The sequence below is a fragment of the Eubalaena glacialis genome, chromosome 13 (assembly GCF_028564815.1).
Source record: "Eubalaena glacialis isolate mEubGla1 chromosome 13, mEubGla1.1.hap2.+ XY, whole genome shotgun sequence".
Classification (NCBI taxonomy): Eukaryota; Metazoa; Chordata; class Mammalia; order Artiodactyla; family Balaenidae; genus Eubalaena; species Eubalaena glacialis.
The window spans coordinates 77,544,561-77,571,824 of NC_083728.1; the positions used below are offsets into that span (position 1 = coordinate 77,544,561).

The 27,264-nt window shown below is 50.5% G+C and overlaps 1 protein-coding gene across 2 annotated transcripts in view; it reads right to left on the bottom strand.

Annotated features, from left to right (window-relative positions):
• The window catches only part of GSG1L (GSG1 like), a 210,404-nt gene that overhangs the window by 71,115 nt on the left and 112,025 nt on the right, over positions 1–27,264 (bottom strand). The window contains exon 3 of one of the 2 annotated variants that reach the window (XM_061209311.1): positions 6,730–6,882. The exons of the other annotated variant lie outside the window; for it this stretch is intronic. Within the exon in view, the coding sequence (XP_061065294.1) occupies positions 6,730–6,882 (153 nt within the window). The remainder of the gene's footprint in view (positions 1–6,729; positions 6,883–27,264) is intronic. 2 annotated transcript variants of the gene reach the window in all.

The window sequence follows — 27,264 nt, forward strand, 5'->3', positions numbered from 1 at the left end:
GCGGGGGCCACTCTTCAACGCGGTGCGCGGGCCTCTCACTATCGCGGCCTCTCTTGTTGTGGAGCACAGGCTCCAGACGCGCAGGCTCAGTAATTGTGCCTCACGGGCCCAGTTGCTCCGCGGCATGTGGGATCTTCCCAGACCAGGGCTCGAACCCCTGTCCCCTGCATTGGCAGGCAGACTCTCAACCACTGCGCCACCAGGGAAGACCTGCCTCTGGAATCTAATGTAAGGCTGGAGCTGCTTGTGACTATCCACTCTCCACATGGATGGGCCTGACTGAGACAGAAGCTAAAAGAAGTCAGAGTTTGGAGATACAGCTAGATTCCTGATGACATGATCATCTGGATGCAGCCATGCCTGAAGCGTAACCACCCTGTACTTTTCAATTACATGAATCAATAGAGTTCAATCACGCCCCCCCCCAACTTCTTCCTTTAGCTAATTTGATTGGGTTCTTGTCACTTGCAAGCAAAAGAATCTTTTTTTTTTAAATTATTTATTTATTTATTTATTTTTGGCTGTGTTGGGTCTTCGTTTCTGTGCGAGGGCTTTCTCCAGTTGCGGCAAGTGGGGGCCGCTCTTCATCGCGGTGTGCGGCCCTCTCACTATCGCAGCCTCTCTTGTTGCAGAGAACAGGCTCCAGACGCGCAGGCTCAGTAATTGTGGCTCAAGGGCCCAGCTGCTGCGCGGCATGTGGGATCTTCCCAGACCAGGGCGCGAACCCGTGTCCCCTGCATTGGAAGGCGGATTCTCAACCACTGCGCCACCAGGGAAGCCCAAGAATCTTTTAATGATATTGAAAAACTCATTTCTCTGATTTAGACCCTCTGCACTTTTAGACACAAAAATACACAAAAGTACTTGCTCTCTCAGTTATGAGCAAGAGACCCGGTCTGGCCAGGGCAGAAGAACTGAACAGAGGGAGCTACGGGCAGGAGATTCTTTTTAGCACAGGCCCAAGGTGGCAGGGTAGCTAGTGGAATTAGTGTCTCAGGAAACTCACCCTAAAATACAATGGCAGTTTACAGTAGGAAGTTACAGATCATCACACCAAGAGTAAGCTCTAAGGAAGAGTCAAAGAATGAAGTGAAGGGTGGACTGGGGAGGAATTCAAGACCACAGGCAACCTCGCTTGGGGGAAGCTGCTATGACTGAACACAAAACAAACAGATCTAAGCTTCCTGGCAGCCAGTGAAAGGCAAACCCGATGGGTTAACCAGCTTACATTCGCTCACAGAAGGCAGCCTCAGACCAGGTCGTAGGGCCAATGGCTCTATAAAATTGTCTTCCTGGAACTCACAGGCTTCATGGCTCATGGGGCTGGAGGTGGGTCCAGAGGAGCAGGTAGCACTTTGCATGCGTCACAGCTTGGTTCCTGAGGATCTTGGTGGTCCCACGGGTGTCTGCAGTGCAGTGGGATTTGCCTGCTTTGTCCCTCAGGCCCCAGGCCTCCGGATCGCCAAAGGTCTATCCAAAACACACGGGTAGGTGTCCACCTCGCAGGCTTGCCCTTCAACGCCTACCTCACTTTGAAAATAGCCCCTGAAATTTTTTTAAAGTGTATGTAATGGTTAAGACTTTAATGCTTCTCAATCCGAATTCTTAGAAGTCATTCTGAATGCATAAGATTAGAATTCCTTCAAAGAAAAACATACAAGATTCTAACTTGAATTCCTAACCTAAGTTTCCACTAGCCCTGTATTTTTTGGTCACAAAAGCATCAAAACTTCCCCAGTCCCATCATACTCCATTCAATTGCCTTTCAAGTTTAAGATAGTCTGTATTTTTAAAAAAGAAAATTAAAATAAAAATTTTCAAATCATACATTATGTATATAAGGTTAAGAAATTAAATACAAGATTAAGAGTGGTGTTCTGTGCAGTGAAATATATGCTTTATGATGAAGCCAAATATGCCAAGATTACATAAAAGATAAGGTTCTAGTTTCCTGGATTCAAAGAGCTACCTCATCCTTGGTCAGTTTTCGTTTTATCGCAAAATTTCCTTTTCTCGATACTTAACAAAATAGACTCTTGCTGACTTCTCCATGAGGTCTGATTTTTTCCTGGAAACAGATGTTCTCCTCTTCATTCCAGTGCAGTTTTTACTAAAAGCCCACCTGTGTTAGCCTGACCATCCAGGAGTTCTCCAAATGACCTTCTTTTCTTCCTAAGTAGATCAGCCTCATTTTTCGGAGAAACTGGGGAAGAACAGACATCTTCCAGCCTGCTTTCACATCCCCTCCAAGATACAAGACCCTGGCCGCTGGGGGAAGAGACAGTGGCACAGGGAGCCCCATCTTCTCCAGCACCTCTGCTAAAGTCACAGGACAGGGTGGGCGGGGGGACACTGGCAGCTGGAGCCGCACCCCCGTCTGGAATTAGTCTTGCTCAGGCCTGAGGGACGGAGAAAAGCCGTGGCCCAGTGCAGGGCCACATTATGACTTTCAAGGGCCCCAGGCACTTTTGACTTCATGGGCCCGTTCCTCCATAAAAGAAATATTAAAAATTACATTTTATGATGACAGTGGTATAAAAAAATACCAGTCCAGTCTAGATTCATTCTTATGCCTTCATTATTATTCTATGTTTTTCTTCTGATTTTAAAAGCAGTCAAAATTAAAGCACTTTGTGGGTCCCTAGAAGCACCGGGAGCTCTAGGCTCTGGACCAGCGGACCAACAATGTGTACAACCACCCTCCTGCCAGAATTGGGAACACAGCCCTGCTGGCCCTGCCCCACCACCCCTTCTCCCTCGGCTATAAAGTCCATATCCCTCACCCCAGCCTCACTGTGACAGGGCTGGTCCCTGGGGCCCTGATCTGCCCTTCAGTTTATTCAGAGACAACTAGGAATAATAATAATAATAACAACAGTGACAACCTGAAGCCCTGGGGGCCAAGCCCTGCTCAAAGCACTCTACGTGGCAGGCTCTGGGTTCAACCACTGGCTAGCTATGTGACTGCCGGCAAGTCAGTTTTCCCATCTGTGGAATGGACGTAATGTCCCTCCCACAAGGACACTGAGGAATAAAGATATTAACACAAGCAGCAGGCTCAGCCCAGTGCTGGTGCAGCATGGCATCTCAGTCCGTGTTGGCAATTACGATTAATCCTAACCCACTGGCTCATTATAATAGATAATTATAATAATTGGCTCCCGTAGGGGCTGCCCTGCCTCTGCTTTCTCCTCCACCCTAGAAGGCGTTGACCTTGGGCTGAGGACCCCTCGGTGTGAGCTGGTCCGGCAGCATCACAGCCCTGGCAGCATCAGAGCCCAACCCTCTCCCCACATGGACTCAGTCGATGGGCTCTCCCCCACCCTGCTCGCCCACTCCTTCCCCTCCCACAGCAACAAACCAGAAGCCCACCCACCTCCTCCAAGCTTCTCACCCTCCCCAAACACCCCCCCCAACTCCCCCCCCACCAGCTGCCTTGTTCTCAAGGGGCTCCTGAAAGGCCAGCTTCCTGGTTCCTCCAGGCCAGGCAAGTCAGGGGCTTGGCTCTCTCCTGGTCTCATGTTTCTCCCGGGTTTATCTTCTCCCAGGCATTAATACAGAGTCCTTTCTCTCCACCACTTGCTTATCACATCATCTGGCTGCTACATCTTTCTCAGTTACTGTTTTCTGAGGACTTAAAAGTCTTCTCCCTCCCTGCCCTCCCGGTCACTCCTGCAGTACGATCCTGAGAAACAGCAGAGGGCTTTGAAGCCAGCAGGAGCCGGGTTTAATGCCAGCTCCAAAACTGACCAGCTGTGTGACCTTGGGCAAGTCAGTTAACCTCCCTGAGCCGTGCATTCTGTATCTGCCTGAAATTACGGAGATGATCTTATTTTCTTTAGCAGTGGGACTCCCCGCTAGAAGGAAACTGGGGTTTTTTGAGGGGTGAAAACTTTGATAAGCCCTTTGAGGTAGGGGGAAGAGCCCCCCACCCACTTCCCCATGAGAGAGGCTTGAAGAACCAGAGATAGCTGCCGTGGGCTGGCCACCAGCTTTTGTTTTGTGACAGGAGTAAGCAGGTTGAGGGGAGAGCTGGATGCTTGGGATAATGGAGGGGATTCTTTGATGCTTGGTAGAGAGAAAGAAAAGGAGAGATGAAACCACTGACAAGGAAAGGAGCCTGGACACCCCGCAGCACCTCACACCCAACCTGTTCAAAAGGGACCCATCATCTCCCCCATCTGCTCTTTCCCCACCTTCCCCATCTTGGTGGTACCATCCCATCCTGGCCAAATGCCAGCCCAGATCCGGGGTCTGGCCATCTGGACCTAGGGGCCCCTCCCCAGAATAATGTTTTCAGCTCCATAAAATAAAATAAAAGGATTATAGAAGAAACCAGTTATACTGAAATACAATTAGCAAAATATTCAAACAAATGTGTTGTATAGTAATATACGTGCTTCTTCATTAGCATGTTAGATAAGATTCAGCGGAAGCTCTCAGAAGTATTGCCCTTTTGAAGGAGTGCGTTTCAAGATATGTGCATATGAAAAACGTGGTTCCTATTGGTGACTATGTCACAGGTGCCGCCCACAACTGTGATGTGTTACCTCCGTTCATATTTGAAAGATATTCTAAATGTCAGTTACAAGTTAGAGAAATAAAGATGTAACTTCTCCCCCATCCAGGTTCATGGACTCCCTGAATTCTGCGGACTCCACACTAGGAACCTTTGACCTAGAGTCTCGGTTTTTCCATACCCACTCATTCCCGCCCACCTCTCCTAATCAGTCTGCAGGCACTGTGCCTGTATCTCCTATCCCCACAGCCACTGCATGGGGTTGGGGCCTCACCCTTTCTCACCTCCTGGCCGGCCTCCTCACCTCCATTCTGGCTCCACTCCTCCCGTGCTGCACCCTGAACCCTCATCCCCAAATGCAAACCTGACCATATCACCCTTTGCTCTGGATTCTTCGATGGCTCCCTATTGCCTGCATGATAAAATCTACAGACCATTGCAAAGCACCAAGACCCCTACCCGGCTCTCCAGCCTCATCTCTCAACACTCCTACTCACCTGACTTATCACGTTCCCATTATTTTGAACTACGTGAAGTTTCCAGAATATGCCACCTCACTAAGCTTTTTCCTATGCTGTTCCCTCCACCCAAAATGCCCTCCCCGAGTTGTCCATCAAGGCAAACTCTTAAAGTTTTTTTCCAAGTCTCAGCTCTAATGATTGCTTCCTCAGGTCCCACCCCACCCATCGGCACCCCCTGGGCAAATGTAGGTGCCCCCTTGCAGGACTCACCACACCCAGTTCATGAAGGTCAACTTGCCACGTTACAAGGGTTTGACAAGTCTGTGTCGCTACAAGATGGTAAACTTCAGGAGGCCAGGACTGAGTCATTTTTTCTTTGACTCCCCCAAACCTAGTACCGACCCCGGAGCCCAGGAGGCCTTCAGTGAGTGTCGGTTGAGTGAATGAATACAATATGAAAAAAAAAATGATTTCAGGCATAATAAACGCATTTAATAACAGCAAACAAAGAATAACCCGTCTCTCGATCTGGAATAGCTGAAAACAGGGTCACGGGGGAACGGGAGGGCGGCCAAAATCGACACTGTGCTGTGAGGATCACTGTTTTTCTTTTCTTCCCTTTACTATTCTGGTTAGATTTCCCACATCCTGGGAATGACAATGCGCATGTTTTGATCTATGCAGCATGCTATAATTTCTTGAATTCCGCTCTCTATTCTTTGGGAGATCCTTCTGTTATATACACATACCTCAATTAGGGGGCGATTATTTCCCTTTACCAAAAGGCTCATCGTTTCGGTTTCATTAAATAGAGAGTTCTTCCAGTGCATGAAGAATAAGATTAGATTTATAGAAATTCAGTTTACATTTGGCTTTTTAGGAACAGATGTCGTACACAGCCAAGCCACTACTCTGTCAGGCTTCCTGAAGTTATGGTTTACAGGCTCCTTTGACTCCCTTCTGGCAAGCTCCTGGCTTAACCCCTCATGACCCGGGTCTGCTGAGGCTATTCCGGGCACCTGGCCACCTAATCCAATGACCTTTGCTTGGAGCCTTCTGTCTCCACCTCCCTGAGTCATGCTGCCGCCACCGACCATCCAATTTTTCCTAAAACCCTCAAAATCCTTGGCCTTTGTCCACAATCTCTGTTCACCCCACCCTCACCACTGAGATTCCAAATGTGTTTGTTCATCCAGCTTCCTGCTGGCCATCTCCCCATGGAGGTCTCAAGGGCAAATAAGATAAAGCAGATGAGTGATGTGCCCACCACCCCCAGCAGGCTCCCCTTTCATATCCCTGTGAAAGACACCACCGTCCGCCCATTTTCACGACCATCTCCCTTTCCCTCGAGCCACAAATCCAATCCATCACCCGCCACGTGGCGTTCATCTCCTGAATACATCTCCAGCAAACCCATCTCTCTCTCCCACGTGTGTTAAGCTCCATGAAGCATTGGAATTGTCTGTTTCCATTCATTACTATAACCCCATACTTATTAAACACATGACCTGGCACACGAGACACTCAGTAAACACATGCTGAATCAGAGAATAGGGGAACAGACAAATCCTACTTTACAAATTGTAACACTGAGGTTCAGAGAAGAGAAGTGATTGGCCCATGGTCACCTAGGTGGACCAATCAGGACTTAGCCCAAGGGTGGCTCCAGCTCCTGCATTCCCCTCTGCTCTGGGCACCGGGTTGGTTCCGGTGTGTTCTTGCCCCACTGCCCGAGGCCCTCTGCCTTACCTGAGAGCACCGTGAAGACGGCCGCAAAGGCATTGAGCTTGAGCCCGTCGATGACATTGCTGGAGTGGAAGAGCTCGAGACACATGAGGCTGAAACCAACCACCAGCAGGAGGATGTAGAGCACCTCGGAGACGACCGACAGCCACAGGACCCCTGCACGGAGGAGGCAGGGAGGTCGTGAGATGGGCACGCACAGGGCGGACTCTCCCTGGGTTCGTTCCACCCCACGCCCTTGGGTTGGGGGATCAAGTCGTTTTAGAGAAGACCTCAGTTCTAGGGTGGGTCCTGATTAGGTAAGGCGATCCTGGCCAGCCATCCTCCTCACCAGGACTGGCTCAGGAACCCCAGCCTAAGTCAGTTGGAGCGTGGCACTCTCAGGATGACAGTTACTGGTCCGGGGGGCATGTGACCAATAAGCGGGTCCATTCAGATTGGAGGGAAGAACTTCCATCCTGTGGCTGGATGGGAGGCTCTCTTTCTCTTCTCATCTGTTACATGACTGCCACTGGAAGCCATCTCATGGCCCAGAGAACATCTGCCTTAGAATGAAGCTGACACTGGTTGCTGAGCAGAGCAATGGAAAGATGACCTCTTTGGGCCATGCAACCACCAGCCCCGACGGCTTCCCTGTGGCTAAGCTGGCCAGTATGATGTTGTCTGTTACCTGCAGCTATAAGCATCCCAACTCTTACACACATCATGCTTGCCCTCAAGGTACACCTACATTTTTATTTACCCTGTTCCCTACTCCACTTTTTTCTAGAAACCACCACTGCTATTCTCACAGCTTCAACCTTGTGGTTCTCTTGGGAGCTGCCATGTTCTGCTGTGGTCCCACCCCACTGAGCACAGCTAATTGATCCAATGTGATCACGTGACCTAGAATTGGCCAGTCAAGGCCCTTCTCTAGGAATCTGTGCTTGGAACCTACTGAAGTAGACAGGAAGAGAGGCCCAGATGGGAGTCCAGGCACTCTGTCAGTATGAGCGACTGGTTCCAGCTGTTCCTGAAGGCCAGCTGCACCCCATCCCTGCCAGTGTTTTGGCTACCCAAACCTTCTTTTTATTCCCTAAGATAGCACAGCTCCCTCTTCCCCCAAATTGGTCCAAATTGGGTTACCATCATTTGTCACCTAATTTAGGGGGCATCTTCTACTTCTTCCATCCTACATTATTCTTCCTTCTTCCTACATGCTTTTTATTTGAAGAACCCCTTTCCTCTCTCAGTCTGTGCAGTTTAGTTGCATCAGATTCACACCCTGGCTCCATGACTCGTATCTGGCCAATCAGAACTCCGTGTCCTTCTGACTCCAGTCATTGGTTCAGGAATGAACCTCTCTATGCCTCAGTTTCTTAACCTATAAAATGGGGATAATAATAACTCCTATCTCATAGTATTGTGGCGCTGCGAGGATTCACACAGCAATGTAATGAGCTTGTGCTTAGCATATAGTAAGAGCTCAGTTCATGTGCATCATTACCATTGTTGGATGGGAGGAACACGGTGGAGACTGGAAATGGAGCCGAGGGGTCCTTGAGTGAGGTCAAGGCTAGAGACAGTCAAGAGGGAGAAATGACACTGTGGGAGCAGACACGATTTCTGAGAAAAAGGGTGGCGAGTAGGAGATGGAGCACATCATGTGACTTACCTTCCAAGCCACACTAACCATAGGTTTTGAGAAGGGACTATGGATGGACCAGGCCTGGCCAGCCGGAGATGGACACATGACCCAAATCAGTTCAATGAGTCAGGCACAGGACTTTTGCTGAAACTATTGGGAAAGAAAATTTCTTTTTTCCACTGGGTTTGAGGCTGGGAAGATGGAAGGATGGAAGTGACTGCATCAAGTAGCAAGGGCCTTCCTGAGGGCAGAGCCAAGGCCAAGGAAGGCGGCACCAAGAGATGGAGGAGGACCGTGTCCTGTGACATTGAGCCCCCAGATCCAGCCATGCCTAAAGCTGCCAGTCATCTGTTCTTTCAATCACATGAACCAAGAGGTCCTTGTCTTTGCCTAAGCCGGTTTGGGGTAGAACTTCTGTCTCTTACAACCAACAGTCCGGATCTTCAGTTTTTCTTTTCTCGGAAGCTGTCCTTCCCTACCTCTCTGCCTTTGCACAAGTTGTTCCTTCCACCTTACTGCCCTAGGGACACCCGATATGCACCATTCAGTGAAGGAAGCAAACAAACAGCAATGTCTGAGCCCCTATCTATTCCCTGATGAAGGATCCAGATTCTCAAACACCCACTATCATTCCTAATGCAACGGGGCTTTCAGAGCTTTGAAGAACTTTTTTCTTTTTTTTTTTTTGCTACAGAAATATCACTTCTCCTGGGCAATCCCTTGGATTTCTGTGAGAGAATAATGTGCTCTTGGCAGCCTGCATGTTGTTAAAACATCCCCTGGCACCGTACACTTGCAGCCTCTGAGGCCCTTCGTTGGCCCCAGGCCCACCGGGCAGCGAGGAGGAAGGCAGGAGGTGCAGGGTGAGCTGGGCCATGCAGGGGGGCTGCTGCCCTCGGGGAGGCCTGCTCTCCCTCCCAGCAGCCTTCACCTCCAGATGCTGTTGCCCTGCGGGCGGACGGAGCCTCACCAGGGTGAGGCTCCCTGACTCAGCTGACTCTCCCACAGTGCCCCCGCTCCCCCCAGGGGATGCTCTCATCCTGCCCAAGTGGGCCGCTGGCCAAGCCTCCACCCCACCCACCACCCCTCATAGCAGGGCCCAGCTCTGCTCTTTCAGATGGGATGGGAGATGGGATGGGCGTGGGGGATTGAGATGTTCCCGGAGTTAAGTTAACCATGGAGAAACAGGCAGTGGAATCTCAACTGCATGGCTGGGGTTATGCTTCTTATTTCTGCAGGATTTAGTTCCCTGTCTACCCACTGGGCTCACAGCATCTGTCTGCAAGTTACAGCCCACCCCAGCCAAGGAAATTAATAGCTATAGTAAGAAGCGGAATTATTGCTGAGGTTATGCTAATAGCAGCAACGATGTCACAGTAAGGGCCAAGGGATATTAGGCGTTTATCACGTGCCAAGTCATACTGGACAATGTTAATGTTCCACCCAATGTCCTCGCACCTCTTTTTAGCGTTTCTGTCTTTGGAGGATTGTCTTTGGGAAACTGGACTACATCTTGCCCATATTCATTCAGAAAGTGCCTGGAAACTTACATTTTCCTCTCTGTTCTGTCGTCAACCAGTGGCCGACTGGGGTAGTTCTGCCCCATGGCTCTGGTGGAGACCACCCTGGGTGGTGACCCACACTGCAAAGCTCCCTCGGGGCCAAAACTGAAGCTGCCCTCTCTGGGCCCTGGCCTGACATCACCCCCTCACTTGCCTTCCTCCCTTCCCCGTTCTGCTCCCCCCAATTCCCTTACCATTCTCTTCTGGGGCATTTCCTTTATAAATGACTTGCGCATGGATCCTCAGCCCAGAGTCTGTTTCTAGGGACTCTGGCCTCAAACACCAGCATTCACATGCACGATCTCCCCCAATCTTCCTGACAGCTTTGCAAGGCAGCAATGCAGCACCCATATCACAGATGAGCAAACTGATGTTCGGAGGGATTAAACCACTGGTCTACACAGCTGGACAGTGAGTGATATAGTCAATCTGGGTTCAAACTCAGGCCTCTCTGACTCCAGAAACCATCATGGGTAGGGAGGTTGTAACCTATCAGGATAGAATGGCCACTTTGCAGTCATTTCGGGGGAGCTGGGTTCCCTGGTGATGGCTCTCATCTACATGCACTCCAGCATCCCAAAGAATTCCTGCAGCGGAATTCTTGCAAGAAGATGGCCATGGAGTGGGATTATGGTGAGGGGGGTGGTTCTCAGTGATCCTGAGCCCAGCTGGCCACCAGGTGTGGTGGGGAAGGAGGTCGCAGGGAAGAGCAGATAGGTCTTGAGGACGCTGGTGACTCAGGCTGTGACCTGGGACCTGGGACCCTCTGCTGCAATGCTCGTACCTGGACAAAGTCTCTTCGAGCAACAAAACACAAAGAAACTATAAAGGACTAAAAATAATTGTGCGCATTGGCAGTTGGGGCAAATTATGATTCTGGACAACAAGATACAAAAAGACAAAAACCCCAACCGCTACTTCTGAAGAGCCAGGAGCCAAAGCACAGTACTGCGCATGCCCCTGCACACAGCGCCACCAAAGGGGTGGGCAGACCACCTAAGCCACGCCTCTGGCCCGACCCCTGGACCCGCCCCTACCCTCACCCCATATAAGGAACCAGCTCGCCCCCCCCACCCCACCCCCACTCCGGGAGCCAGCGAGCAAGGGAAACTAACCGTTGCTTGTTTTCGCTCCCTCTTGCTGCAGCAGGGGCCCCGGTAAAGCCTTGCCTGAATTTCCTGTCTGGCCTCTTATCAATTTCTATTGATTAAGAAGGTCAAGAACCCTGGTTGGTAACACTGGGAACCAGGCTGGAAAAGATGGGTTTGACCCATGCTGCAGAGGCAGGTGCAGTCCTAAAGGGCTTAGCAAGGGAAAGACAGGCAGGGAGGCTTGCTCTGGAAGGGGGCTGGCTGGAAGACCCACTGGCGGTTTGGGCCGCGCTCCATGAAGAGATGGTGGTGGCCTGGGCCGTGGCAATGATGGGGGGTGAGGACAAGTGGGGAGCTTGATGACTCCAGAGGGGTGGGCTCAGTGGCCTGCTGACCCATGAATGCGATGGCAAAGGCGAGGGAGGAGTCCAGAGTGGGGCCATGTTTCCAGCGCAGGCATCTGAGCAGACAGTCATCGTTCCTCAGTGAGAATGGGATGATGCTCAGGCAGGAAGGTGGTGAGGCCACTCCTACATGTGCAGCGTCTGCAGCAGCTGCAGGACCTCCAGTGGGGATGTGCAGGAGGCAGCTGGAGCTCAGACAGGGATGTGCGGACATTGGCAAGACATGGGCACTCACTAAATGTTCGCCGTGATTGTTAAAGAGATGGATGCCCAAAAAAAGCATTTAGAGCAAAAGAGAAAAGGGTAAGAAGTAGAATCCACAGGAACATTAATACTCAAGGGGAGGGGTGGTGAGGGGCTGTGAAGGTGTAGTGACACTGTGGGTGTCCCACCCATCCCTGCCGACAGCACTTCAATGCACCTGCCACTGGCCAGCACCTCTCTGCCCCAGGGGTTGCCCTGGTCACCAGAGCCTACTCCCCACCTGCTGGGAGACTGACACCAGCCTGCCCTGCACCTCTGCAGCAGCCCTCAACCAATGCCTGATGTGAGCTGATGAATAAGTACAAATTATAACTGCGTTTCCCACTGTAATAGGGAAGAACAAATCTGACTCCATATTGGATTGGTTTCTTTTCCTTTAACCTTTATACTCTATTGCTTTTGCTACAAGTTAAGAATATTGCCTATAGCCTGAAATATACAGGATGGCCCATTCTCAAGGTTCTGACCTTTATAGGTGTAACACTTTTCCATTCATATAGGGATAAAAAGTTGCAGAACAGAGAAGAACGTTTGTCTTGTTGGAGGTTTACAGGAACATCATCACCTGACCTAGCTGGACAGTTGCAAGAACAAAGGATTCCGGCACCAAGAAGTTTGCAACAACAAACCCCACCCCCTCCCCTTTCAGGATGAAAGTAGCTTGAATTCTAACTTGGGGACGATGATCCTTTGGGACACGAGTCCACCATCTTCTCAGTCTGCTGGCTTTCGGAATAAAGTCGCTATTCCTTGCCCCAGCAACTCTATCTATTGTCCTGCCATGCATGAGCAGTACAAGCTTGGACTCAATAACACCACCACCAGGGGAGAGATGGTGTTAAGTGTGAAGAACCACAACATTAAATTGTCTGCATCAAAGAGTGAAAACGCTATTCGCTTTTCCATTATTTTTAAAATTCTTATCAGCCCGATCAAAAGAGTCTCCGCTTGGCGATCATGTGTCCTTAACACTTTCCTAACACTTGTTAATTGTTTAAAACAACGAGAGGGCTCAGATCTTCGGCAGTTCCTAAGCAGACTTGAAGAACATTTTGACAGTTGCCTTCTGTGCTGGGGACTCTCCATCACCCCCATCCTCTCCCTCCCCTCCCAGGCCACAGCTCTCCACCCCTCTCTGCCCTACTCTGGGCCCCAGGGGACTGACTCCTTAGAAGGGCATCCCCAGGCTCCCTGGCCCTCTGAGTCAGCCATGGGGGCACCAGCTGGAAATCGGCACATGGGAGGAGAGAGGTCAGCGTGCTTCTGGCCTGCTCCCTCTCTCTCTCTGTCCACTTCTCTGGCATCAGCTTCATCCTCTTGCCCATGACTACAGCTCCGTTGTCACGGCTGCTATTCTTACAGACCCCAGAACACTGTTCTTGCCCTTTTCTCCTTCCTGTCCAAGGCTGGTAACGGCTCCCCTCTGTCATCAGCCCTTGGGGGCCTCAGATTCTCTTAACCCTTTCCATGCCTCTGTTAGGAGTTCTTTCATCCAAGTGCCTTCATTTGAACCATTCGGGAGATTCTGTTTCCCGCAGAGAGCCTCCCTGGCACATCATTTTTTATGGCAAGGGATCCAATTAGAGGAGTGATCTTAGCCAGTGGTCCCAGAGTAGGCCCCGAATAGCAGCAGCAGCAGCACTTGGGAACTTGTGATGCAAATTCTTGGGCCTTACTGAATCCAGGAACTCTGAGAGTAGAACCCATCTGTGTCTTTTTTTTTTTTTTAAATAAATTTATTTATTTATTTATTTTTGGCTGCTTTGGGTCTTTGTTGCTGCGCGTGGGCTTTCTCTAGTTGCAGCGCGCAGGCTTCTCATTGTGGTGGCTTCTCTTGTTGCAGAGCACGGGCTCTAGGCACGCAGGCTTCAGTAGTTGTGGCACGTGGGCCCAGTAGTTGTGGCTCGTGGGCTCTAGAGCGCAGGCTCAGTAGTTGTGGCGCACGGGCTTAGATGCTCCGTGGCATGTGGGATCTTCCCGGACCAGGGATCGAACCCGTGTCCCCTGCATTGGCAGGCGGTTTCTTAACCACTGCACCACCAGGGAAGTCCCCCATCTGTGTCTTAGTGGGCCCTCCAGGTGATGCTGATGCACATTCAAATTTGAGCATCACTGATCTGAAGTCCCCTTTCAAACGTATGTAGGAAAAAGAGAGTCGACTTGTGCGGGGGAGGGGATTGAGTCAATAAATGCTAGACCGTAGGTGTTGGTGTCTGGCCAACGGAGAGAAGGTATAATGGGACTAATGAAACAATCGGGAATCATCGCGTAGTGTCTGGTCTAAAATCAATGCCCACTATTAGTGTTATGGAACGCACGCACGTGTGAATAAAGGAAGCTGGGAAGGACAGTGGGCTGGCAGCCTCGGGGCAGGACCAGCAGGGAGCCTTGGTGACACCCGGAAAGGCTCAATAATCACAGAGATGATTGTTTCAAGTCTCTGAAACTTGCTGCTAATGGCTCAATTTGCAGCTGAGAACTGGTGACCTCCCGGGGCAGAAGATATGAAATGATTTCTCATCAGGTGCGGGGCCTGTGGGGTGACAGCTAATCCTGTTAGCTGCACTTTTTGCCTTTTTAAAAAACATCTTCATGACGCCAGCTCTGACCCTCCACTGATGCAATTGATGGGTTTGCAAGAACCATTTCCCTTTTGCCCAGGAATCCCTCCCTTGCTAAGACACTTTCCAGGGCCAGCTCGTTGGCTGAGGGGAAAGTCACAGGCGGGAACCGTCTTGGATGTGTGACCTTGGCTGGAGGCCTTAACCTTTTGCCCTCTGTTTCCCCAATTGAAAAATGGGTATATAGACTTGTGAGCATTAAATGAGATGACATCTTTAAGTCACACAAGCCTGACACTTGGAAAGTATTCAAGAGAGCTAAGTATTACTATCACTTCCTAATTAGTATAATTATTAGCAATTACAATAATTACAAGAGGCAGTGAGGCATAGGGGTGAAGAGCCAGACGCGGGCCAGGCCACCTAGATTGACACTAGCTCTGCCAGTTACTAGCTGGGAGACTGAGCAAGTGGTATCACACACCGTACCTGTTTTCTTGCTTATAAATTAGGGATAGATCTGGTAGCCACTTATGGACTGTTGTGAGGATAAAGCAAGTTAATTGATAAGTGCTAAGGGCGGTGCCTGGCACATAGCAAGTGTTAACGTAAGTGTTAGTTACTGTTACTATTATTGTTGTCATCGTTGTTATTCCCATGGGACGTAGCCAAGGAGTAGGCAGCCTGGAACAATTGCATCTCAGCCACCGGACAAATAAAACTCTTATGGCGGGGGGCGGGGTGGGGCGGTGCACAGGGGGATTGTGGTAAAATCATATGAAATCCCAAGATGCAATGGCATTTTAAGAGAAAACATTTTTCCTCCCCAAATCCATCAGTTTAATATGTCAAATCAATAAGTCGTGGTGCAGTGGCCACGGGCTGTGGGCTCGGTGACACGCCCCCTGAAACCCAGCATGTTAAATCATGTAAATGGCGTGGGCCGGGACCTCTGAGGCTGGAAACAGCTCCATGATAGCTGCTGTTTGCGAAATGTCAATACTGGAAGCTCAGAGGCAGAGATGCACAGGGGAGGGGAGGAGAAAGCCAGAGGCCTCGAAGAACCTTGGGGAGGGACTTTGGGGGTCACCGAGCCCCCAGCCCTCCATCGGCAGATGAGAAGTTAGCCCAGAGAGGAGTTAGGATGTGCCCCTGTCACAAAGCACGTTGGGGGCAGATTGGGGTCGGGGTGCATTTGCCACCTCCCAGGCTGCTCGATGTGGCATGATTGGGGTGACTCTATCACAGGCACTGGGATTGAGATTTTAGGGGAAAGGGGCTGCCTTGAAGATGGTGGCTGCACCGCACGTCTGTAGCCCTGAGTTCCAGCCCTGATGCCGTGGGACCTCTGGAAGGCCCCCGTGTCTCCAGGCGCCTCAGTTTCCCTCCCGGTAAAACAAGTGGATTCTCAAACAAGCTGCCAACAGGCCGAAGCCAGTCCGCAAAATTGTCTTGTTTGGCCCACACAGGATTTTAAAAATATCTGAATTCATTATCAACATTTAAAAATAGGAGACTTCACATAAAAATCCAGATTTCTGGATTTGTTTGCAAAATGGGTGGATGCAGTAATATAAGACCCGCATCCCCATACGATGATGACTGTGAGGCTGAGCTGGGGCAGCCCCCCTCAAACAGGGCAGCCCAGACCCCAGCCAGCGCCCTTCACCCCTTCATGGTTCCTTCCTAGCACTCGTGAGCATTTGGGTTTACAGCCCCCCATACAATGCTGTCTAAGGTCATTTCTATCCCTGACACTCGGCAGCGATGCAACATTTTGAGACCCTTATGGTCCTCCCTGATATTTACATGTGGGAGTGAAATACACAGCAAAGTCTCAGTTATCCAACTTCCTCAGGGATGGGGGGGTTCTAGCAAACATCATGCTACCCCACACATGAGGGTACCAATTTTCCAAGAGTCAGATTCAAAGGAAAGGCATTCAGCTCTAAAAATATGCCCAGATTGATTTAACTGAGCCAAGAGCATGGGTCTGAACGCTATTTCCAAGAGTCATGTTGTCCACCCCAGCCCTACATCCTGTCCATGAAGGCCTGAGAGGGCCGGTGAGTGGCCCGAGGTCACGACACTGGGAATCTTCCTTTCATGAGTCAGATAGAACCTTTTAGGCTTTGACTGGAGGTCATGGTGGAGACCCTAGGTGGCTGCTCTCGTGGATGTGCAAAAAACGTTGGGTAACAGAGCGCCTGGGAACGGAATGCCATTCAAACGCCCATCAGCGCGTTGCTCTGGAAACACAGGGCCTGGCTGGGGCTGTTTTCTGTGTCAGTCACCATCTTTTCCAGAACTGTCCTTTTCTAGAGCCTCTCTACTCAAAGCAGACCTACTGACTCAAGGTCTACATTTTAACCAGATCCCCAGCTGACCCGAACACACGTTCAAGTGTGAGGAGCACTGCTCTAGAGGATGAAGTTCATATGTTTTAATATGGGACCCGCATCCTTGACAAGCAGGTCCTAAGTAGCCCTGCCCACCTCAGCACTGGCTGCTTGCTAAACATTCCATGCCCTCCTGTGCCTCCAGCATGGCCCTGGCCCTTGGAGTGTTGTCCTCCTCTGGGGTCAGCTGAATAACGGCAAAGATATCCACGCCCTAATCTCCAGAACCTATATGTTACCTTATATGGCAGAAGGGACTTTGCAGACGTGATTATGATCTTGAGATGGGGACATTATCCTGGATTAATTGGATGGGCCCAATGTAATCACAAGAATCCTTATAAGAGGGAAGCAAGAGGGACTGAGTCAAGAACAGGAGATGTGACAATAGAAGCAGAGGTTGGAGTGATATGGGGCCACGAGCCAAGGAATGCAGGCAGCCTCTAGAAACTGGAAAAAGCAAGGAAACAGGTTCTCCCCTGGAGCCTCCAGAAAGGGATGACGACACCTTGATTTTAGCCCCATAAGGCTCATTTCAGAATTCTGATCCCCAGAACTTTAAGATAATAAATCCAGGGACTTCTCTGGTGGTCGAGTGGTTAAGACTTCGCCTTCCAATGCAGGGGGTGCGGGTTCAATCCCTGGTCGAGGAGCTAGGATCCCACATGCCTCACGGCCAAAAAAACAAAACATAAAACAGAAGCAATATTGTGGCAAATTCAATAATGACTTTAAAAATGGTCCACATCAAAAAATAAATAAAAATGAAGAAGAATAAATCAATGTTATTTTAAGCCATTAAAGTTTGTGCTAACTTGTTACTATAGCAATAAGAAACTAATACATCTTCTTTCTTTGTTCAAGATCACCTCTTCCAGGAAGCCTCTCCTGACTACCCTAGCCCCCACTGCGGCCCCCAGACAGACCTTAGCAAACAAGAAAGCTTCTCCATCACTTCCAGGTAGATGCCTCGCTGAGATGGAGAGAGCCTGGACTTGGGGTCAAGCAGGTCTGGATTTGACCTTGGACCCTTACCTAACTTCTCTGAGCCTCAGTCTCTTTGGCTATAAAATGGAGTCAACACCACCAATCTCACACATTTTCTGGGCAATTTAAATGAGATTGTGGCTGCAAACCCGCCCCCACCCCCCAACAGTCCAGTTCCCGGCACATTGTAGGTCCTCGGTAAATGTTGTGTATCAAGCTGACAGGCTGGGCCCAGAGAAATGAGTCGTTCTCCCCTGAGCTCACAATTGATAAACGAGTTTATCACTGGAATGGATTTTGACAATGTCTTATTGCCCCCAAAGTTCCACAAGGTTCCAGTTCCTGTCAATTTAGAAATGACTCTGGCAGACACGCCCTTATAAATGCCTCTGTTGGAACCCTGGGACAGTCACTGAGCATTTGAGATGTGTCATGGTGACCTTGGCCTTCAGCATCAGGCTACAATGAGTTTTCTCTCTCTTTAGGACCCAGAAGCTGGCCTTGAAAATAATCTCTGGCCCACACAAGCCGGGGCCTGGGGAGGAGGCTGGGAGGGGGAGCGTGGTGGGAAGAACTTAGAAGTCCGAGGTTGAGTACTGGCCACTACACCCCACCCGGACCTCCCATCACTTGAGCAAGTCCTCTCATCGCTCTGGGCCTCCCCCTTCCCCATCTCTAAAACGGGGTTGCTATGTAGGCAAAGGAAGTAGGACGGGGTAGGTCAGAAGTTGCAAACTGGCCTGAAGACAAGTTTTTGAGATTTTTTTGCTGTGTTTCCTGGGTTGGTGTTTTGTTTTGGCTTGGTTCCTTCTCTTTCTTTTTCTCTCTGTCTTTCTGTCTCTGTCTCTCTGTCTCTGTCATTCTGTCTTTCTGTCTCTCTCTCTTGTTATATGTGGTATTTTTAAAATTTTGAATTAGAAAAATGAATTTGAAAAATGGGAAAATCACATGAAAATCTAGATTCTTTTGGAAATCTGGTTGACCAGGGCCACCTTCCTACAGGAAGACGATGGCTGGAGCCCGATGGTGGCCGCTCCCTGCAGGCAGTTTCTCTCTAGTTTGCCAGAGTCCTCACCCTTCCCTATAATTTCCTGCCCTGGAGGCTGAGGGCTACAGCCCAAGGAATCACCCCAGAGTGCAGGCAGGTTCTTTTGCAATGAGAGCTGGGAGAAAGTCGTTGGGGGGTGGGGAATGCCAGGCGGTGTGCAGCCAGGGGACAGAGATGGGCAGGGCTTGGGGAGGAGGTCGGCAGGGGGTGCTGGGAAAGGCACTGCATCAGGAGGGCTTCCCAGACACCAGCTGGTTCCTACTCCAGCTGCCACCTGCTGCCAGGTGGGAGGAGTAGTACCCTGGAGAACACAGCTGTGAACATAGAATGGGGCTGGTCACTGCAGAGGCGGGGAAAGAAGGAAACGGTTATCTGCTGTGAGATGGTAGTGCGCCCAATGGTTAAGGGCATGGCCTGGGGAGCCAGACCACCTACAGGCAAATCTCATCTCTGCTAACGACTTGCTGTGTGGCCTTGGGCAAGTTACTTCACCTCTCTGAGCCTGTTTCCTCCTCCGCCTCAGAAGGTGGTTGTAAGAATTAAATGAAACATGTAAAGAGGCATAATCCAGGCTCAGCTCATGATAGGCCTCAATATATGCCAGCTATCCCCATTTAACAGATGAGAACATGGAGACTTGGAAAGAAGAAGAAAAAATTCATCTGTCTCAAGCCTGACAGAGCCAGGCCGAGTGGGTAGTGGGGAGGTACTGTCAACCGGGTGATCTGGATTCAACATTTGCCCAGGATGTCAAGAAGAAGCACAGTCTAGCCCTCTGCCTTTGGCCTCCCTGTGGCCCCCTTGCTAAATCAAGGGCATTCTGACTTGCCCTCCCCAATCCTGACCTCTAGAGTGTCCCTCTTCCCTTAAACTCACCTGAAAAACCATAGTCTCTGCACCAAACAAATTTCCCAAACCCAGACTCTGCAGAGGGCACTATGGGGAATGCAGAGGGGAACAGACTTGGATCCAGCCCTCTGGGAACCCCAAATTTAACCTGAAGGCTGAGATACACCCAATAATGACAACCACATTATACATCACCTAAGGAGGGCAAAGCACCATGCTGGGGCCTTGGCAAAGAGAAGCTCATTTCAACCCACAACAACCCTATGACTTGGGTGCTATTATTTTCTCTGAGTTATAGATGAGAGGAAACTGGGCACAGAGAGGTTAACTACCGAGCCCAGGAACATAGCTAATAAGTGACAGAACTGGGATTCAAAGGCCAGCCAGCCCAGATCCCCCTGCATGCCAAGCCCAGCTGGCCTCAAGGTCTGGTGAGCCAGTGGAAAAAAGGGCACTTCCTGATAACCTCTGGGTGGCCTGCCTGGTCCCTTCCAACAAGCATTCAAAACAGCTGATACAGGCTCCATCTTACAAATGAGGACCCTGAGGCAGAGAGAAGGAGAGTGATTTGCCCAAGGTCCCACAGCACTGGCAAAGGGAGGAGTCATGAGTGGTGCCCAGCTCTGTCTGAGCCCCCTTCCCGCTCTCTGCAGGGGCTCTGCCCCTCTTCTGGGCCATGGACCCCTATGGCATCTGATGAAGCCTAACATTTTTCTCTGAAAAATGTTTTTAAATAAAACAAACATACAGGATTGCAAAGGAAATCAATTATATTCAAATGGAGTTATCAAGACAGTTTTAAAAATCAAATGTATAATATTAACCTACGTGCTTTTTTATTAATGCACAAAATAACAAGATCTAGTGCAAGTCTAATAACTTCGGTAACTTTGAAGGAGCAAGGAAGAAAGTGATATTTTCAAGACCTCTGCAAACCCTGTAACGTGTTATGAAAACTGTGATTCCAACTGGCGACAAAGTCCCAGGTGGGGCTAGGACTCCACATATCATGGAAAGAAATGCTTAACTGCCAGTTAGAAGCTAGTGAGAGTAAAGATGTAATATTTTGCCACCCAAGTTCTCGGATCCCCTGAATTCTGACACTGACCCCTTGGGAATTTCCAGGTTAAACATTTCTGCCTGAAGCAGTTGTTCTCAAATATGTAAGTGCTTGCTACAATGCAATTCCCAGGCTGGCCCTAGGGAAGCTGATGCTGCAGAGACGAGGAAGAGGCTAGGCTCTGCATTGTGAAAAGCACCCCAGGTCATTCTGATGCATGGGCCATATTTTGAGAAAGAGGCGTCTTTCAAAAGCGCAAATACCATGAAGTCTCTTCTTCGTTGCAACCTTCTGGAGATTTCCCACTGCACTTGGAATAAACCCCAACTTCCTGCCTGGCTTTCAAGCCCCGCCCCCAGATTGTCAAGCCTCTGCCTACCCTTTGACGCCTCCTCACCCACCGTGCTCCAGCCACCTCAGGGCCTTTGCACTTGCTGTGCCCTCTGTCCAGAATGCTCATCCCCCAGCGCTGCTTGGTTGACTGCTTCCCAGATCAGACGCCACAGACCACTGCATCTAAATGAGCCACACACCCAACACACACAGTCACTTTCTATCCTTCACCCTGTTTTATTTTTCATTATTTGAAATGGCGTCTTCTCTTGGCTAACATGTGTGGTCTGTTCTCCATTCACAGTGAAAGTTCCACACGGGCAGGGATTTTGTCAGACCGTTCAGTGCTGTCTCCTAGAACAGTATCTGGCACTGGCCCGGGAGACACTAAGTAAAAAGTTGTTAAATAAATAATTAAGAAAGGACACAAGCCAAGAGGAAAAGGAGGAGACGGCCAGACTCCCTCAGCTGCAAAGAAGCCAAGGGAAGAAACTGCTTCAAGGATGAGGCAGCTGCTGCTGTGAATGCCACCCAAAGGTCAGGAAAAAACGAGGACCAGGAGATGAGAAAAAGGCCATGGGCTTTGGAGATTTGAGCCCCTCTAGTGACATCTGCGGGGAGAGAGGCAGAGTCTTCAGAGGGGACGATGCCAAGGGGAATCTGACTTGAGGGGCTAGGGAAGGAGTGGGCGGTGAGGCTGGCGGTGCAGACCCCCTGGGTTTTGATGATGAGAACCGGCTGGCCCGGGGGAGGTTTGCTCAAGCTTCAGTGCAGAGGGAGAGAGAAGGGAAGGCAGCCAGTTTGGAGGTTTGGTCATCTGGACTGGGTGCGTGCCCGAGTCATTCATTCAATTTCAGGGGGGGGAGGGACAACCCCGCCAGAGCAGTCCAGGAGTCCAGGGGGAAAGAGCAGGGCTCTTGGGAGCCCTGACAGAGTGGATTCAAATCCCACCTCCTCCATGTACCAGCTGTGTGATTTGGGGCAAGTTATTTACATCCTGCTGGGCCTCAGTTTCCTTATCTGTAAAATGGAATGCCTACAATGCCCATTTCAAGGGTTGTAGCAGGGATTCAATGACCTATGTGGAAATAGAGCCTGGTACACAGTGAGCGCCCAGCAAGTGCCATCTTCTATTTCCTAAATGTGCCGGCGCTGTGATGGAGCTGGAATGTCAGGATGAAAGGCCACTCTCAGGACACACCAGAGAGATGAGGAGAAAGACCAGCTAAGCACGGCTGGTCCACGCATGAGCCTGTAAGCAGGAGCTGTGGCCAGGCTGGGAAGTCCCAAGAGTTTCTGGAGGAGATGCTGCCTCCAATGGGACTTGAAGGACGAGAGGGGAACGGGAAGGGCAAAGGCCTGGAGGAGCAGGAGTTAGGACCACAGGGAACCTCAGGTGTGGCTGGACCACAGAGGCTGAGAGGTAAAGGGCTGGGGCTGGGCAGAGGAGGCCACTTTATCTCGAGGGCAACGGGGATCTAGTGTCCAAAAGTTCATGCTGGTGCCACGCAGAGAAGGGAGGGAGGGTTGAGCCTGGAGTCGACGCTGACCTGTGGGGAGACCACTCTGGGTATCCAGAAGGCAATGGTGGATAGTGTGACCAAGGCAGCCACAGGGCTCACCCCTGAGGACTCCAGGGCGAGTTAATCTGATGCATGTCTCACTAGAACAAGTACCTGAGGTGGCCGCCAAACTCCCACCTGACACCATCAACCCTTGTTCCCCCAACTCCATCACGGCCGGCTGAGGGTCACAGATAGAGCCTATTCATAGTGTGGGGGAGAGGGGACTTCAGCTGCTGAGACTCCATCCTGGGGGCTGTGGACAGAGAACAGCCTCAAAGCTGGAATGGGCCACCAGGGCACCAACCCCTGCAGAGCAGGCCAGGAGTCCGGGGCTCAGTGGACAGACTGCAGCTCCACCCTCCTCCCCAAGCTCCCATTTGGAAGTCCTGGCCCCAGGAGGGCCCAGCCAAGACACAGACCCTCCAAGGTCCTCCACGAAGCCAGTCCGAGATCCTCCAGTGGGCTCAGCATTCACTTGCCTGTTGCCTGTCGCCTGTCGGGGGCAGCAGTACAGTAGCCTTTAACTCCCCCACACCTCCTGACCCCATTTCCTACCCTCCTCCCCCTTGCTCACTTCCTTCTAGTCCTACTGGCCTCCTTGCTGGTCCTTAAATACATCAGGCACACACCCGCCTCAGGGCCTTTGCACTTGTCTTTCCCTTCCCCTGGATCTCCCTCCCTTCCCCTAAGTTTTGCCCAAATGTTATTTCTTAGTGAGGTCTTCCCTGATCCCACTGTTTAAAACTGTCAACACCCTTCCCCAATATTCCCTGGCCCCTTCCCCTTTTTATTTTTTTCTCTAGCACTTATCACCATTCAGCAGCCACAAGGATCTTTCTAGAATGTAAATGGAATCTCATTCCTTTAAGCCCTCCAATGCTCCAATGTTTTCCCATCACACTCAAAATAAAATCCAAGTTCCTTCCAGGACCCTAAATAATCTGGCCCCTGCCCGCCTGTCCGGCCTGATCTCCCTTCCTCCTTGAGGCAAATGCACAAAACTCATTCCTACCTCAGGGTCTTCGCACATGCTTTTCCCTACCTTTGGCAGAAAACATGGGTGCAAGAAATGTCTTACTTTCTTCCTTAAGTAAAGGCACAAGCACAATAATAAATGGAACTGACACCCGGCTTCCATGTCAGGAAGACAAGAGGGCAACAGGGTGGCAACTGCAGCCACCTGGAGGGCCCTACCCCAGGTAAAAGGAGAGGCTGGCTCAACTCAGCCAACTGGTGGGAGGGTGTAACCAGGGTTGCCAGATCTTCCAACTTTTCAAAAGCCAGGAATCCTGATTTTTTAATGTGAAATCTCCCCATTCTGAAACACCAGCAACAAATTCTAATATTTCCAAACACCACGTGAGTCAAACACAGATGAGCGGTGGCGGGGTCCTAGAACACTAGTGTGCATCCTTCACAGAACTCAAAACCCAATCATAACTGAGTCCTCTCCACGTCATTATTCAGATGGTAAAAATTCACCCCAGAGAGGGAAGAAGAATTAAACAAGGTCACACAGCAGCACACTGGACTCCAATCCGGGACTTCTGATTCTTAACAGACATGTCTTTAACTTCTACAATGCTAGACTAGACCACACAAAGGGGAAAATGCTAGTCAAGTTCACGTCAACACCTTTAAGGCATGCACAGAATAAGGGAAAACAAAATGCTTGTGGGCAGAAATCTTTTAGGGCTTATCTGCAAGGGTGTGAGAAGGGCTATTCTAGCACAAAGGAAGGGCTTCTTCTATCCGAGTAGGACATTCATCATGGCGGGGGTTGGCGGAGTAATGCATGATTCTGCCTGAGTCTCCCTTGCACTTGGAATCTCTATTTTATTACCCTGGAGCCAGACAGCATCTTTTCTCTTGCACCCTCCCCCCGCCAGCCCCCCTCCGCCGTCACCACCTTGGTCAAAAGGATCCTAGTTTTATCACTCTAGCAGAGATTCTAAAAATACCTAAACTTACCAACTTCAGGGCTTTATTCTCTCATCTGGGAGGCACCCACAAAGCTTTTGCCAATATAAATGGCATTTCCTTTGGTATTTTTAAAGATCAGAGAATCCAAGAGAATATGCAAGCTGGACGGGGCCTTTGAGATCACAGCTTCCAAATGCCTCATATTTCAGGCTTTAAAAAAAAAAGGCGGGCGGGGGCAGATTTTAAAGAGGCCCAAAAGGTTAGGTTTCCAGATAATTCACAAAAGAAGAAACGAATGTAGTTAAAATTCTATGGAAAAATAGATTCAACCTCATTAGTAGTAAAATTTAAATGAAAACATCCATGAAATAGCACCTCTAACCAGCATATTGAGCAAAGGTTTTTCAGGTAAGAGTTTCTGGCCAGAGATGTTAAGGGAAAGTGGGTTTCCCTTGCAGGAACACTTCTTACTCAATAGCCATGTGATCCCCGGTGTTCCAGACCCCTTGCAGATAGGAAGGGCTGTGTGACTTGTCCTGGCCACTGTGCTCTGAGCAGAAACATGCATCACTTTTGAGGAAATGCATAGAAAAGCTGGCATGTGACCTCTGTAGCCCTCACCCCTGCTTACGGGGAGTGTGGGAGACCACAGGTTGAGATGTTGGTGTGTAGACCAAGTTTGCTTCAGCCTGGGGCCCTCTGCACCTAGCTGTTCCTTCTGGAATGTTCTTTCCCCTTATCCTCACGTGGCTGACTCCTTTTCTCCATTCAGGTCTCAGCTCAGATGTCATCTCTTCAGACAGGATCCAGAAAGGTCCCAGTCTCTCCACCAATCCAACCTTCCCCTCCCCAGACCCTCCCTACTCTAACATCTTGTTCATCTTCCTAGCAGCTTTCCCATTTGAAATGATCATATCCTTGGCTCAGTCTCCTCATCTGTGAAATGGGCAGTTGGACTCAACAGTTCCTAAGAGCCCTTCCTCTGTGACATGATTTGTGGGACTCGTGGTAGGTACTGACCCCCACGCCCATCCCCCTCCCCCAACCCCACCCCGTTTCCACCACCTCTCCCGCTCCTGTGCCCTTGGCCAGCCCAGCATCCCTTTTGGGAATAGAATCTGTTTTTCCCTCCAGGGACCACCGCTCCCCACTCCAGTCCCTGGAATGGGTGGGACAGACACCCCCTCCCAGTTCCAGTGGGGCTGGGACTCAGGCCACGGTGATTGGTTCAGGGATGGGCACATGACTCAAAGCTGAGCCAATCAGAGTCAGCCCAGAGCTTTGCTGAAACATCTGGGAAGAAGGTGTTCCTCTTCCATGGTGGGTTGCTAAACAGGGGAAGATGGAAAGCTGGAGCTGTCGGGGGCATCTCTGCCACTACATAACCCACTTGAGAATGAAGCTGACAGGAACACCAAGCTGAGAGACAGAAGCTGCTCCCTAGTGGACCCAGCTGTGCATTTTGAAGATCTACCCGACTGCTGGCTTACCTAGGCCGGCAAATTCCTCCTTTGGCTCAAGCCTGTTGCAATGAGTTGTCTGTCTCTTGCAAGCAAAACAGCCTTCAGCCTTCACTGGCCCTGTAAGAATGCCTGTCACAGCCCCCGGAATGTTTGCTTATTGGCCAGTGTCCCTTCAGGCTGTGAGCTCCCCGCAGCCCCCAGCAGGGCCTGTGGCCTCTCTGCCCCTCCATTGCCCTCCACAGCCCTGGCCAAGTGACCAGAGAAGACCGAAAGCTCCGTAGCTCTGAGTCCCTAACTGGGGAGCTGTTCTGCCAGTCGAGAAGCTTCAGACTGTGTGATCTGAGCAATTAACCTTTCTGCAGAGGCCAAGGCCAATTATAGCCCCGGGCCATCTGTGACATCTGTGTAACAGACCGAGTACCTCAGCCTGACTGCCTGGGTTTTTATAGGACAAAAGTAGCATAATCAATCTCTTCCATCCCCACCGCTCTTGCCGTGGTCCGAGCCTGTGTCCTTTCCCGTGGCTGCGGCAGCCGCCTCCCCACTTCCTGTCGGCCCCTCCAGTCATTCTCCACAAACTTGTCCCCAAGACAAGACAGACGACCTCTGCTGCCTCATCTGCAGCTACACTCCAGCTCTCCAATCCCCCAAACTCCCTGTGCGATAGATGGCAGACATGGCCCCGATTCTTCACCCCTCCTTGGGTCTGTGTCCTCTGCGCTACCCCCCTGCTGGGACTTTGGGCTCCACCGCGTGACTTGCTTTGGCCAATGGGGTTCGAGTGGATGAGACACAAGCATAGGTGTGCCCTGTTGCTTGCACCTCTATTATTGCCACAAGGTCATGCCCACGGCAAGAGGTAACTGACACATATGACACATAACTCACATGTCATTACTTCGGCAAGAGATCACTGACACGTCTTCCAAGTCCCCCAGACACCTCCAGCCTTTGCAAGGGCTCTTCCATCTGCCTGGAAGACCTCCCCGTCCCCGCTCTGATCTGCCTGGCCAACTCCTACACATCCTTCGATACTCAGCTCAAGTGTCTCATCCAATGAAGACCTTCAGGAACTTCCTCCTCCCGTCCCACCCCAAGATAGTTCATTTCTTTGTGCCCCTGCAACAGCCCTCTGTTAAAACAGGCTGAAGTCAGACAGTGTGGGTCAAGTCCTGGGGCCACCACTCACTAGCTCTGGGGGCTTTGGACCCATCATGTCACCTTACTAAACCTCGGCTTCCTCATCTGAAAAACGAGATGATAACAGCACCCGCCTCATAGATAACCCACAGGAAGGGTTAAGCACCGTGTCTGGAGCACAGATTTCAGTGCACCATACACCTAGCTGTTATTCTTGTTACCATGGTGCTTATCACACCACAATGCAATTATCTGGCTCCCTCAT